Here is a 14866-nt window from a genome sequence, read left to right on the forward strand (position 1 = left end):
GGAATGAGATTCTAGGCATGTGGAACAGCATGTGCTGAAGTAAGGAGGCATGAAGCCAGAGAACTTCAGACAGTGCAGTGTATTCCTGGAAAGTAAGGCATAAACTGGAATCGGATGTGATCAAACTATGAAAGTCTGCAGGTGAGTGTTACCCAATAGGGAATCATCAGAGGACTTTTCATCAGAGAAGCATCACATTACAGTCTGGGCTTGAACATGAGCATTCTAACTACAGCATGAAGATTGGGCAAAACTGAACATAAGGAGATGTTAACTGAATGAAGAACACTAAGAGGATGGAAAAGAGGAAAACAAGTCATGAGTCAAAGTGTCCAAAATATATACCAAAGGCTAACAGTGGCTCTCTCTGGGTGGTGAAATAAGGATTCCACCTATTTCCGCCTCATTTCCTTCTTCTTTTTGCTTCCCGTGTTTTCTAATTTATCTGTGATAACTATTTTCTAGTTTTCTCAATGATTTTCTATTTTTTCTCTGATCTTCTCTATAATACATGATTTTCACATACTATATATATAGTAAAAATAATTTGTGATTGTCTAAATATACTTCAAAATCAAACTTGTGTGACTCAGTAACCAGTTAGAGGGAAGAGCCTCAGCAATTGGTTTCCTGGCCTGGGTGCTCAGGTGGGAGGTTTGGCCTCTGACTGAGATAGGGACAGGGGAACAGGCATCCCTGATGGCTGAAAGGAAGCCCAGAGGCTACTAGAACTTCATTTTTGGCCTCTTTGTAGCCTATTCAGTAGTCTCTGCCTGAGTTTGCAGGCCCCTGGAACTCAGCTGTCCATTCACATCCCTACCTGTACGGCACACTCCATTGCAGCAAAGTCCATCAAAGCACCATAAGAGCAAGAGCATTTACTTAGATTTGTCCTCCTTCAGTAAATACTTACTGAGTACCTGCCATGTGCTCAACACCGAGCTAGGCAACAGAGTTACAACAGCAAAAAGAGCAGGCAGCCCCCACCTTCACAAAACTCAGCCCAGTGTGAAACACAGGTAAAAATGCTTTAAAAAAACACTTAATGAACATAGAATTCTGAACTGAGACTAATGCTCCAAAGGAAGGGAAGGTTCCAAGGAGATATATAAGAGAAGGAACTTCTGTCTGGGAGCTTGGGGAAGGATCTCCAGGAAGAGAGATGCTTGGGCCAGAGCAGAAGGATAAGTAGGAGGGGACTGTACAGAAGACCCCAGGCCAGAGAGAAGCATGCTTCACAGCCCAGCGGTAGAGAAAGTGCTGGCATACCTCATTTTATTGTGCTTTACTGTTCTGTGCTTTACAGATGTTGCATTATTGACAAATTGAAGGCTTATGGCAACCCTGTGTCAAGCAAGTCTGTCAAGCCATTTTCCTCAGCAGCACTTGCTCACTCTGTGTCTCTTTGTCACATTTGGGTAGTTCTCACAATATTTCAAACCTTTTTACTGTTATTAGATGTGTTATAGTGATCTGTATTCTGGTGATTATGACTCACTGAAAACTCAGATGATAGTGAGCATTTTTTAGCAATAAAGTATTTTTTAATTAAGGTATGCACATTGGATTTTTAGGCATAATATTAATATATGCTTAATAGACTATAATGTAGTATAAACATAACTTTTACATGCACTGGGAAACCAAAAACTTCATTTGACTCGCTTTATTACAATATCTATTTCATTGCAGTGGTCTGGAACCGAACTCTCATCTCTGAGGTCTACCTGTATGGCATATTTGAGGCTAAAAGAAAAGCTGTTTGACCAGGAGGGCGGAGAGTGAGGAGCAGGGGATGGGAGCGGGCAGAACCCACAGTGCCTTGAAGGGCACAAGAAGGACTCTGGTCTTTATCCTAAGAGCAGCACCTTGGCTGTGGCACAGAGGACAGATTCCCATTCTGTGTCTCCCACCACTTTTTTGACACCCAAGGCTGTGGCACTAAAGGCCAGACAGCAAAGCTAGTTGATGGCTTGGGTGGGCTGGGTCTGGAGATCTCCCTCCCCTTCAGTGAGCAGCACTTGGAGCACACCCCACCCCAGCAGACACCTCTGAAACTTGCATTCAGTTCAGTTTTCAACTTCCTCCATGGCTTCGCATACTTTAACACTAATGTGTGTACAACTTGCTAATTAATGAAATCATTTGGATCTGAAAACATCTTGTTCTAATGGGAGGCTGCAAAGCACTCTCATTAATTCACAGGTAAAATTATTCCAGCTTTTCTCTCCTTTTATTTTTTTCCCTCTCCCCATCTTGGTTTAATAACTGAGGAGAACTCCTCTAATTAGCCTTGTGAAAATCACTCCACAAAATACCAAAACACCAGTGGCTGCCTTGGGGTCTGGGGAGAGGGTGACCCAGACTTTGTTTACCCAGTGCGGAGGGAGGGCTGTGGCCAAATACAAAGATGAAACTTCCAGTACACAGAGCAGTGGAAGGATGTCCATGATTGGGGGGTCAGGCAGACGGAGACACTAAAAGTGCCCTGTGCAGTGTAATGCACAGGTGGGTATCCTATCATGTGTGTGTCAGAGGCGGCACAAGATTTTCTGCACACCTGGTCTACGTGTAAGGAAGGAGAACCTGCCCTTTCCCGCACTTCTGTCGTAGAACATGAAGACTTGGTGTACTTACTGTTGACAGAAAGCTTTCTTAGGACTGGGTGTAATCTGGGGGTGACTGGCTGCAACTGTCTCTCCACCATTTGTAAATGAAAACTTGCAACATCTCTTGAACGAGGAGCATTCTTGGTGTCATTTATGGTTGAGCTCATAAGTTTGGGTGTCCTTCTTCCCGTAAGATGACAGTACAAGCCTACAGACTTTTGTGATGCCCTGCCAAGACTGATATGCTACACAAGATTTTTCATTTACTTTTTTTTCCTGACAGGATCTGAGTACTTTCAGTTTTTATTGTGGTAATGTATACATATCAAACTTGGCCGTTATAACCATTTTAAGTGTATGCTTCAGTAACACTAAGTATATTCCCATTGTGCAACCACCAACACCATCCATCTCTAGAACTTTCTTATCTTCCCAAATGGAAATTACATACCCATTCAACATGAATTCCTTTCATTGGGGTTTTTCAATGGGGGGCTCTAGTGTTCTCCAGATATGAGAGGGAAAGTGACCTGGCCAGAGATATGTAGGAAGAGAGGTCCACTCACATAATCCAGAGAGGGGCTTAGGTACAACCACCTACTTGTAATCTGGGGGTACGAATCAGTTTCCACAAAGGAAGCCCCCCCCCCCTCCCAGATGCCTGACAACCAGGCCGATTTGTGTATTCTGGCACATGGGTCAGCCACAGGATCTAGTAATCCCACCTTGAGAGATAAGCAAGTCCTTGTAGGGCTGTGTCTAGTCAAAGTTAATTCTTCTCACTGTACTGAGATGGTGGTCTAAGACAAAAAGGTGCTAGGTTTCCTCTAAGACAGGATATTAGAAAATTAGATAGTTCTGGATGAAACAACATGTTCTTCCCCTTAGAAGTACAGCATCTGCCAGTCCTTTCATTTGGATGTGCCTCCAAGAAAGATTTGGAGTCAAGCCAACCTAGATATGAATCCTTGTTCTGTCACTCACTGACTATGTGACCTTAAGCCTCAGTTTCCTCATCTAAAAAATAAGGCTTGTGATACATCACTGGTAGAATTGCTAAAAAGATTACCTAAGATTATGTCAGTATGGCATCCAGGATAGCACTTGGTTCAGTAAGTGGAGGATAATGTTCTTACTGTTGCTGTCTAATTTTGTCATTGTAGGTCTCCAAGTGGTTCTGAATTCCATTATCAAGGCTATGGTCCCCCTGCTGCATATTGCCCTGTTAGTGCTGTTTGTCATCATCATCTATGCTATCATTGGCCTGGAGCTCTTCATGGGGAAGATGCACAAGACCTGCTACAACCAGGAGGGCATAGCAGGTAAGGAAGAAGCTGAGAGGCCAGCTCTCAAGAGGCTTCATGTGTCATTGCTACTTTCCTTGTAGCTGGGTGAGCGGCAACCATATAACCAGCGGTGCTCGGCCAGGCCTCCTCCATTCAAGGACTCATCTTTTCATTCCATGGTTAAGTAAGAGGCAGAGATTGGTATTGTTTTTCTCTTGGTAATTTTTCTTTTTACTAAGATAGATCTCTGTTAAGACAGCTAATGCAAGCTCCTGTCCAGCACTGCTAAACAGTTTAAATGAGCTGTGTGATTTAAGAAACATAACCTAGCCAACCTTGAGTATTTTAATTTAAGAATCAGAACTGACCCGAGGCACTTGGGTGGCTCAGTCAGTTGAGTGTCCAACTTCAGCTTAGGTCCTGATCTTGCAGTTGACGGGTTTGAGCCCCACGTTGGGCTCTGTGCTGACAGCTTGGACCCGGGAGCCTGCTTCAGGTTCTGCATCTCCCTCTCTCTCTGTCCCTCCCCTGCTTGCACTCTGTCTCTCACTCTCTCTCTCAAAAATAAACAAACATTAAAAAAAAAAAAAGAATTGAACTGACCTAGTGATGGTGTATATCTCTTCTCCATTGGTCCTTCAGTGTCACTTGTCATCCAAAGCCCTAGCGGCTTTGCCTGCAGCCCGTAGACACCTCCATCACAACCCTGGGTTCTTTCCACTATCTGGGGCTCATCTTGCTTCTTCTGTGCTTAGTGTTTTGTGCTTCTCTATTTATAGGCAGAACCTCCCAGCTCCCTGTTTCAGGGAACTTTTTCAGAATTCTCTGTGTTTCTTCCACAAATCAATATAGTTAACAAGAAATGCTGGCCGTTTAGCACTTCTCTGAATATGACTAAAGTTTTGGTTTGTGGGACATGATACACACTGCTGTCTTAGGTTTTAAAATCTCAGCTGCACCTTAAAAAAACAGGTTTAAACATAAACTGACAAAATTTTAAACAGATATATAAAGCAGTTTAACATAAAAACTTTTTGAAAAAAAATTTCCCCAGAGGGGTTAGCAATTTTAAGTTTGTGTGATTTTTCATTCCAATAACAAGATCTTTCATTCTAGTTTTTGACATCTTGATGGATAAGGGAGCATCTGTCTGAAGCTTTAAAAGATACCTCATGGGGGACCTGGGCGGCTCAGTTGTTTGGGCGTCCAACTTTGGCTCAGGTTATGATCTCATGGTTCATGAGTTCGAACCCCGTGTTGGGCTCTGTGCTGACAGCTCAGAGCCTGAAACCTGCTTTGAATTTTGGGTCTCCCTCTCTCTCTCTGCCCCTCCCCCATTCACAGTCTGTCTCTCTCTCTCTCTCTCTCTCTCTCTCACTCTCTCAAAAAATGAATAACATTAAAAAAATTTTTAAATTAATAAAATAAAAAATAATAAAAGATACCTCATTTCTTTCCATCTGTACTGCTTCTCATTCTCAATCAGCCAGGCATTAGATTAAATGTGACCCCTCTTGCCTTGGGATGGCAAAGAGACAGATCTGCACAACAAGGAGTGAAATGGGTTATTCACATTCAGAAACCAAAATAGAGTACCTGATCTGGATGATCTTGTTTGAACTGGGTGCATTGACTGGGTATTTGTAGTTTTTAGGTCACTCCTGCATAATTATAGTCCTAAAACAAACAAGAAAACTATAAACCTATAATCACAGGGTTACACAATTATTTTTACTTTTTTGATGAAGAAGAGTCTGTTTAAGAGACCATTTTTTCACTCTAGAGAGAACTTCCTAATTATTTGGGTCTTAATTGTACAACATAAACTATCATATTAGAAACAACAGAAGCTCTTTAATATTAGAACAGATCTTGCCTTTAGCTAAAATTCAGCTTTGCTTAAAGGAATGGCAAATAATGCAATGAATAGTATTTTCCCCTTGAATTCACATCCTTCTTTTTGTTCACTTCAGTCTGTAGCCAGCCCTGAGCTGGCCATTTATGTTAATTGCATAGCTTTGTTACAGCTCATTCTAAGTCCTGCTTAAGAGCTACTGTATTATGTCTAAAGTTTATGCAGCTATATTGAAATGATTGATGACTCTCTAGACCCAAAGTCCTCAGGCAGTCACAGGGCAATTGAGTGTCAAAGACCCCAAGAGTGGGTTATGTGTTATGGTGTGGCTCTCACCAACAGCATACCAAGTGGAGGACAGTGAAATGATGAAACTCTGCCACAGAGCTAAAGTTAGCAACCCTACCCTGCAACCAAAAGTCTGTGTACCACTTACCCATAGAAACTGCCCATGGTTTCTATCATTCTGCTGGGAAAACAGCAAAAGTATGTTTTTCACTGGTGGCAAGATCCTCTAAGGGCCTATGCTAATAAGCAACCTGGACAATTGGAAGCCACTAGGCATCATTGTCAGACCTTCAGTGGCCTCAACAGGCAAGAAAATGGTGGGCATGATAAACAAAAGGTATACAGGATGGGATGCTCCCCTCTGCAGCCACAGCTGCACAGTCTGGTGAAACAGCCACCAACGGCCTGCTAAAACTTATAGTGACCTCCCCACTTTTAGGATAAAGACTAGAACTGGCCTCACCAATTGGAGTGGCCAATTTAGACCCATACTGTTGTCTATCCTTGATTTTTAAAAAAAGGGACCAGGAAAAATACTTAAGATGTTACTTGCTCACCTGCTTCCTACCAGAAGATGCATCACATTATTTAGTGGTGGACTTTCCCTTTTTTCCACAAGTCAGAAGGGAAGTTAGCTCCCATAATGAAAATGACCATCAGCCTGGAGAGCCAGGGTGTCAGAGAAGTGTCCCAGAGAAAGGAGCCATGCCAGCTCTATCAGGAATGTGACCTCACTCTGTGTGGAGCCAGGCTCCCTGCTGGGAAGAGGGGCTAAGGACACAAGGCTGCATAAGTCTTTTTAATCAACACTGCAATTCGGAGCTCATTGTAGCTCCTTCTTCCTAAATCTGCCATCTGATGACAATCCAGGGACACTTCCTTGCTCCCATAAGAACATGATGCCACAGTCCTCAGGGCCCCTTCCACCTACATAGTGACTAAAACAAATGAGAAGGGAAAAAAATGTATGGGAATCTGGACATACTCCATGCAGCCAGAGTCTTTGAAGCGTCTGTAGTCTTTGAAGCCAATCTTCATGTGTTTTGGAGAATTTGGTACCACCTTTGGAATGGGTGGGGTTTTTTTAAATTTCAGACTTTGGATTGAATTACCATAATTTTCTGCAAATTAGGATTACACAAAAGTCCTTATGAGCCCCTGTCATAATTTTTAATAGAATTTAGATCAAATTCTTCTTTTTTGCATTTTAAGATTATTCTCAGATTATGAATTTTATGTGCTTGTAGATTTTAGGACACATTGGATTTTAAGCCATGTTTTCTATAAAGAAAGGTCTGGAGCTGGCCGGGGAACCATTAATCAACCTCTAGACTGCCCTTCTAGTTCCCTGTAGATGTGGTCTCTGAAGAGGCAATTTTTCTCCAATCCCAGAGGCATCTACAAGGCGCCTTCCTAGTTCCTCAACAGATACATCACCATATGCCGGCACCTTTTGTTTCTGGTTGTCCCATCTGTTTGATGGTACTCTGAGCCAGGCTACTCTGAATAGCTCTCCCAAGCACACTAATTACCCCTGAGACTGGCAGAGAATTGGTTGGCTCAAACCGAGAAATGAAATCACTTCCATTGTATTCACTTCTTAAAGTTGGGTCCTAAAAAAGTAATTGATTTTGTCTTTGGTAATTTCTCCTTGGAACTCCTAACTGGCCCTCTCCCAGGATTTCATGTTCTTGTTGGTATTAGCTGCCTTTCTAAAATCTCTCTTAATCTTTGCCTCCATTGTTTTACCACAAACTTAAATTGGACTTTCCAGAATGACTCTACTTCTCTTCACTTCTGTTTTAAAACATAGGGCCCACATATTTGTTTCTGTTTCCTACTTCATGTTCCTCCTTTCCTCCCTGGGACTTCATGACTCTGCAGAACACCAACACATTTTCACATTCAAACCAATTTCCCCCCACCCTTAAGTGCATGTTGCAAGGACCTGCTGATTTTTGTGTGTTCACATTTTTCAAGTGTTCCCTTTAGTGCTTTTTATAGATACCTATTTTTACCAGATCATCATTGCTTCTTAATTGTTCTCAAATCTTTTTTTATTGTTGTTCAAGATAGATTTAAAATAGCAGAGTGGCGCTTAAGCCTTTAGATAATCTCTCTGAATCTCATCCCCTTCTTTTTTATTAATGAGATCACTTCCCCGATGCCATTTTCCTTTCAACATATATATATTTTTAAAACCCCAAAATATGTTTTTCTTCCTCGAAGACACTCAGAACTCACATTGGCAACCTTCACTTTTTTTCTTATTTTTGTCTGTTTCAGGAATAGAGAATGCAGGAAAGGCTGTCAGATGAGCAGTCACAATACAAAGATTAACGACATCTTTATTCATTAGAAAGTAAAACGAGAGAAAAACAAATGCAAGTTATCCCTCTGTTCTCTCACCTTCGCTTTTTCTCCCATCTCCTATGTCATCCCAACACTTTTATCGTAGTGACAGAACACATCACGCTAGAATGCCATCACCAGAATGGGCGAGAGCCCGACAGCACATATGATCTGTTTTGTTCTTGGTTTTCCAGCCTCTCAATTTTTTTGGTATTTCTTGCCTACTTCATGTATTCTTTAGGTTTGGAGTTCACTTTTTAGTATCCCTCCTTTGATAGCCTCCCGTTGTTTAAACTCACATCCTAATCTCCAAAGATTTCAAAAATTCAAAAGTCATAGAAGATTAACTGGAGTCCAGTTACATGAAGGGAGCCCTCCCGGGAGCCAGGCCCTAGAGTCAGGAAATGGTGTAGACACTGTCTTTCCCTCAACCAGTCCAGTGACCAATAATGCAGACCTTTACACCTGGCCATCACACAAAGACTCACATGCAACCTGAAGCACCAAGCCAAGAATAAGTCAGGAAGCAGCTCTATTCACATTAGCCCAAACCTGGAAACAATCCAAATGTCCATCAGCTGGTGAATGGATAGATGTATAATGAAATGCACTCCTTGGCAATAAAAAAGAGTATACTGTACTGATATGTGCAACAACACAGAACACAAAAATATTATGCTAAGAATTAAGATAGACACACAAAAAAACACATATTATATGATTCTATTTATATGAAATTTCTAGGGAGGCAAAACTATAGAGACAGAAAGTAGATCAGGTTGCTAGGGGCTGAAGATAGGAGCAGGGATTGACTGCAAATAGGCACACGGGAATTTGGGAGGATGATGGACATGTTTTAAAATGGATTGTGGTGATGGCTGTAAAACTATATAAATTTACTAAAAATAACTGAGCTGTACATTTACATTGATGAATTGTAAGACATGTAAATTGTATTTCAATAAAGCTGTTAAGAGAGAAAAAAGAAAAAAAGCCAAGAAGACACACTCCAGCATATATTTTCAACCATACTGCTCAACTCCATTTTCGTAAGAACTGTCTCTTAGTTAGAATTAATATTCCTCTTCCTATATTTTTCTTGGAAATGAACAGTTTCAAATTTGAAGCCACAAATTGAGACAGAGCCAACCAACCAATATTCTTTAATACAGAGGTACCTGACACTTGTAATTGTTTTGATGAATGTGAAACAAGGTAAGACCTGGGGTGACCCGTTACCTCTAAATGAAGAACTACAAATAAATTCTCTATCCTGGGGCATATTTTCACTGTCATTAAAGGCAATCATTTGCTTGTTAGGACTAGAGTCTATTCTGTTCATTACTGTTACCTTATATAAGCAGAAGACAGTGTCTTTAATTTCACAAACTTCTGTGAATTCCAAACTTCCACAGCTGAGGCCAAGACTCTCAGTATTTTACCGTAATGGGAATTCTTAGATCAGTCAAGTCTTATTTCAATTTACCAATGATCTCCACATCAAAAATATAAGACACATCTTAACTATTAATTTCCTGTAGCTCTTCCTGGCATGTGGAATTAGCCCAAGCCCTGTCTATATCCACAGTAGGTATGTTATATGGTTTTCTGAAAAAGCTCTGTCCATACTGAGTATTCTCTCTATTACCCACTGCCGCTTTGTCGTGATTAGAGGTCAGAAAATGATTCATCTCTTCTGAAAGGTATTAATGCTAGAGAGCAAAAAGCAGTGCTGCAAGGTTCTACATGCATAAAAGAGAGTCAGTAGTGTTTGGAATCAAGCGTTATAATAAAGACTACTATGGATGATACTTTCCTCCTATGATCAGAATTTATTTTTTATCCTTTATCAACATAAGGCTTCCACTGTAAAATGATTTGCATGCATGGTAATGCATCATGTAACATGTAATGGAAAAAATGTTATTGAATAGGATTTGTTGGCCAATTATGTGAGTCTTCCAATCTATATGGCCCTTGCCCTAAACTCTGGTATTCCAATGGAAGTATCCATAGAGACTTTATCATGAAAGAAAGAAAGAAAGAAAGAAAGAAAGAAAGAAAGAAAGAAAGAAAGAGAGAGAGGGAGGAAGGAAGAGGAAGGAAGGAAGAAAAAGGAAGGAAGGAAGGAAGGAAGGAAGGGAGGGAGGGAGGGAGGGAGAGAAAGAAAGAAAAAGAGAAGAAAGAAAGAAAGAAAGAAAGAAAGAAAGAAAGAAAGAAAGAAAGAAAGAAAGAAAGAAAGAAAGAAAGGGAGAAAGGAAGAAAAAAGAAAAATATTATTTTCCAGGATATTTTCCACCTGGAACAATTGCATCATCATTATTTTTTAATTGGCCATTTGACTATATCAACATGTTTCAACAGAAAGTGTGATAATAGCCTCACTGTCTTTGAAATCAATTGCCGAGGTTAAAATGCAGTCTTACAATTAGTTGAAAGTACTGACCTGCTAAATCAATGGCAGCCTAAATGAATACCTAGTTCCTTATGTTGTTCAATATGTCTAGGGGGAAACTAATGAAAACTTGTTCTGCATTATTGTGGTTGTTTTGCCTATCCCATCAACCTTATCCTATCACTTTTCTCTCTGACTTCTCTCTCCTTTCTCTGCCCATCTCTCTCCATCCCCTCTGCTTCCTTCTCTTTTCCCCTGGTCATTCAAGATGTTCCAGCAGAAGATGATCCTTCCCCTTGTGCTCTGGAGACCGGCCATGGGCGGCAGTGCCAGAATGGCACTGTGTGCAAGCCTGGCTGGGATGGGCCCAAGCACGGCATCACCAACTTTGACAATTTTGCCTTCGCCATGTTGACAGTGTTCCAGTGCATCACGATGGAGGGCTGGACAGATGTGCTATACTGGGTACGTAGATTGAGATGGGTGGAGGCAAGGAATCCAGAAGGCTGCAAGCCTTTCTTTGACATTTCCCTTTTCCATTGCCCCCATGTCACATACACACCTTATTGGAATAGTTGATGAATGTATTTGATTTCTTCCAGGTCTTTCCTGAGAAACAAAGCATGAAATTTGCACCCTAATGAGTCTCTCTGTCTGTTTACCAGCCTAAGAGAAATGTCACTTCTCACTGTAGCGAGAAACACTGGCATGCAGCTGATGCTCTGTGAATCAGGTGGCCAAACCTGACACAAGGACTCTTTTCAACTCTCCTACTCATTGTAGAGTTCCTTCTGTTCTTATCCTTGTCTTGCATCCATCCCCAAAAGAGAGCTAGAGAGCACAATTATTAATTTTAAGGGCTAAAGAGAAAAGTCAGGCCTAGTCTTCTAACAAGAAACCATTTTTTATTGAATTGTGTAGCATTATGGCATGCTATTATATTTATTTCTTGTGGTAATCATACCTTATGTTAGAATAGTCCATCAGACAAATACATTGCCATCATTTTCACTGCTAACAAAATACTCTGCTGGTTATGTGATGCATATTTAGAAATACCACTTCCTAAGTGTCAACCAGCTGACAGTAAATCTTCTTTTACTTTCAAGATGCCCCTTTTATTATCCAGCAGCCAACACTACTTTGCCAACCTTCAAGCTGTTAAAATGCCAGATTTTTGCCTATGGGACAGGCAAATATACACACCATATTTGAGCTGTCTCCATTTTGGCAGAGTCAAGTCCATTATTTGTAAAAGCTCCAGAAAATATAATTCTTTATAGTATCTCCTACTTGAGCATGAGGAATGACTTGCCAGAATCCAGTGTTGTTTTCCAGCATTTGGGTGAAAATTGCTTGTTGCCAGTCTTGAAAATACCATCTCACCCAGAGTTTTGCAAATAGTCAAATTTATTTGGCCATGCTGAAAACAGTCTAAGAGACTGCTTAGGGAGTAGTGTCTACACACTAAAGCAGGGAAGAAGGAGATGGAAGTGAATGCCTTCCTGCTGAACAGAGCTGCCAAATAGAAAGTAACTAATGCCAAGAGAGGTGTTGACTTCTTCCTAAAATCAGAAGAGTTTTGTAACAACACAGAGATGTGATACAGGGCATTGTATCTTCTAATTTTTTCATAAGCACCATGTCCTCTTGAATCAAAGACCCTCTTCCCAGTTTTTATGTTCTAGTCAACAGGCTGAAAACCAGTGTTGCCATGAAATGCATACTTCTCTGCAAATGCTTACTAGAAACTTGCTCGAGAGCCTTGTACCTAGCAAATATTTACTGACCATTCCTTGCATGTCTGGGATGCTCCTAGGTACAGGATTCAGACATAAATAACATCCAGTTCAGACTGAAAAGTTCAGTCTAGAGAAATAGTAAATCTAAACTGAATAGTGGTTGTACAACTGGAGTCTGTGCCATGGTAGAGTTCTATGTTGTGCTACTTTGAAAAGAAGACAAAGGTCAAATCATCTCACCCTCAAATTAAAATGAAATACTGGAAAACATTTTTCAGACCCATGCTTGATAAAAATAATTCAAAATTGTTTTGAATAATTTCTAAGAGGAAAAGAAGGAAATGAACATAATATGTTTAGGCGAATTATTTTGTTTAGCAAAGCTGATCAGATTCCCAAGTGGCTTTTCTACCTTGGGTAGACTCCTCTGTCTAGCCAAGGACAGAAACACTCTTCTGCACCTGGGCAGTTTCTGCTATGGGCCATAGAACATATGATCATATGGAACTGTGCCTTGGAGCCTCATCACATGAGCTTCAAAGCCATGCCTTAAGTTGCTATAGGAACGCCTTCCATGGCAGCAAATTGAGGGCAGAGTGGCAGTGGGTGGATGGGTGTAGGGCTGGGGAAAAAGGTATAATTTACTTTGCTGATGTCCCTGATGTATTTTTGTGATCTTCCTTCATCACTCCCACCCTCTCCCCGACCATAAGTCATTGATACTCCACCAGCCAGATGTGACCCAAAGAAACACTATCATAATGACAGCCAGAGTGGAGAATAAGAAGAAGCACACAACTGCAACTACCAATTTTCAGCAGCTGTGTTGTGCTTTCTCCCCTGGGGTGTATGTGATAGAGCTCAGGCTGGGAACGGAAAAAGTGTCAGAGGTGAAAGAACAATCCCAGGCGCATGGGACATGTCTGTCTGATTTTCCCAGCACCTTCCCAAAATGACCATGCTGTGTGTGTATGCACATGTGTGTATGTGTGCACATATACACATGGGCATGCACATGCACACACACAACTTAAGCTGAAACAGCCTCATACTTGGTTATTTGTGATGGAAGCATTTCCCAGCCCAATGCTCCTGCTTTCATATAATTTCTCTAATTGCTTTGACCTTTCTATGGCCATTTCTTCCTTTCCTCCTTCTTCCTCTCTCTCCTTACTTAGGGCATTCCTCCTTCTTGCCACTGGGCCTGTATCTCTAAACCCACAACCTCCCAAGTCTTGATGTATTTTAGTATAAAACTTGGAGCTTTCTAATTCCCTCCAAGCCACTGAATGAGAAGTTCTAAAGTTAGGACCTAGTATCTGCACTTTGGAAAGGCTTTTCAGGGGATTCTGATGCCTAACCTGGAGTCTGAAAACACCTAGAAATCTAGCCTATTCAATCTGCATGGTGCTGCTTTGATGCCTCAGGATTTGAACCAGTCTAGGGAGCTATGGTTTCCATGGAAATTGGAGAAGTGGGGTCTTTCACTCAGAACAATGCATTTCCCTTCAAATCCAAGGGGCAAGTCTAGAGGATATTGGAAGGAGCAGCCAAGATTTTCAAATACAGCAATGGATGGAAACCCCAGAGCCAGGTTCATTCTGAACTATCAAACACCTAGTTAGATATTCCTTGGGAGATAATTGGCCATTAAAGTACTAAAGAAGAATCACTGGATATAGCTTGAGATGGAAGGAACCAGGAAGGTCACCAGTAGCAAATGGCAGACACCTGCTTCCTACTGTGCATAATATCAAATCTATTTCTCTTTTTCTGTGACATCCATTATTTCATCCCATTGTTATGATTTTGAAGAGTTACTGGACTAAAAAAGTAAGATCAAACTGTAATACTTGAATAGTTCCTCAGCTGTTAAAGCTATTGGCCATACATTGGGTCAAGGCCCCAACTAGGTAAATGATTTGTTGAAACATTTCTTACACCAAGTCTGCATATGACAGGGTAAGGGGTAGGAGATACTGGGAATTTGAAAACAAAGCCAAAACTCAGTTTAAGGTGTGGGGCAATGGCTTGTTAAGCTAAAGCCTCTTCATTTACTCTGACGATGTCCACCCTCTTTAAAAATAGTGGGGAAAGGTGATCAAATAAAAAGTATCAGCCTTCTTGTGAAGCACCAAGGCAAAGGGAATAATCCAATATTTTATGCCATTACCATTGGTTTCCATTTTTACATTCAGATTTTGTTTGTTTTTTCTAACCAATCACAACTTGCCTTTTGCATATAATTCAATACAACTTGTCTTACATGGTTTGAGTATGTGCCTTCCTGAAGATAGAAGAGATTGTTGAATCAAGATGATTTGCAGGATTCTTAGACA

General features: G+C 41.0%; 1 protein-coding gene across 1 annotated transcript in view; it reads left to right on the top strand.

The window, feature by feature from the left end:
- CACNA1C (calcium voltage-gated channel subunit alpha1 C) overlaps window positions 1-14866 on the top strand; it is a 721004-nt gene that overhangs the window by 509731 nt on the left and 196407 nt on the right. Inside the window, exons 6-7 of the mRNA XM_029953179.1 lie at window positions 3773-3931; window positions 11054-11250. Coding sequence (XP_029809039.1) covers window positions 3773-3931; window positions 11054-11250 — 356 coding nt within the window. The remainder of the gene's footprint in view (window positions 1-3772; window positions 3932-11053; window positions 11251-14866) is intronic.

The sequence above is a fragment of the Suricata suricatta genome, chromosome 10, assembly GCF_006229205.1.
Source record: "Suricata suricatta isolate VVHF042 chromosome 10, meerkat_22Aug2017_6uvM2_HiC, whole genome shotgun sequence".
NCBI lineage: Eukaryota > Metazoa > Chordata > Mammalia > Carnivora > Herpestidae > Suricata > Suricata suricatta.